Source organism: Cariama cristata, unplaced genomic scaffold (assembly GCF_000690535.1).
Source record: "Cariama cristata isolate BGI_N322 unplaced genomic scaffold, ASM69053v1 scaffold3491, whole genome shotgun sequence".
Lineage (NCBI taxonomy): Eukaryota > Metazoa > Chordata > Aves > Cariamiformes > Cariamidae > Cariama > Cariama cristata.
Genome location: NW_009599691.1, coordinates 1 through 347, shown reverse-complemented (window position 1 = coordinate 347; position 347 = coordinate 1). Strand labels below are relative to the sequence as shown.

The 347-nt window shown below is 67.7% G+C and overlaps 1 protein-coding gene across 1 annotated transcript in view; it reads right to left on the bottom strand.

Moving 5' to 3' along the window:
- The window catches only part of FAT4 (FAT atypical cadherin 4), a gene marked incomplete at both ends in the record, with an annotated part of 121,093 nt that extends 120,751 nt beyond the window's left edge, over positions 1 to 342 (bottom strand). Inside the window, one exon of the mRNA XM_009709765.1 lies at positions 4 to 342. Coding sequence (XP_009708067.1) covers positions 4 to 342 — 339 coding nt within the window. The remainder of the gene's footprint in view (positions 1 to 3) is intronic.
- Positions 343 to 347: the final 5 nt, after the last annotated feature.

Below are 347 nucleotides of genomic sequence, written 5' to 3'. Positions count from 1 at the left end.
GGCCGTGTCCAAGATAAGCTGGCGCCCGCTGCCCGTATCCTCCTTAAAAGTCACCACAACGGAGGGGTCGGGGAAGACGGGCGCGTTGTCGTTGAGGTCGAGCACCAGGACCCTCACCTCGCTGGGGTAGGTGGGCTGGCTGGAGAGCACCACCAGGTCCACCACATCGCTGGCCAGGCTCTCGCGGTCGATGGTGGCACGGGTGTGCAGGGCGCCCGAGGTGGCGTTGATGGAGAAGAGGGCGTGGTGCTCGCTCAGCCGGTAGGTGAAGCCGGGGCGGGTGGCGATGGTGCCCACCCAGGTACCGGGCGGCTGCTCCTCCAGCACCTGGAAGACCTGACGGGGCT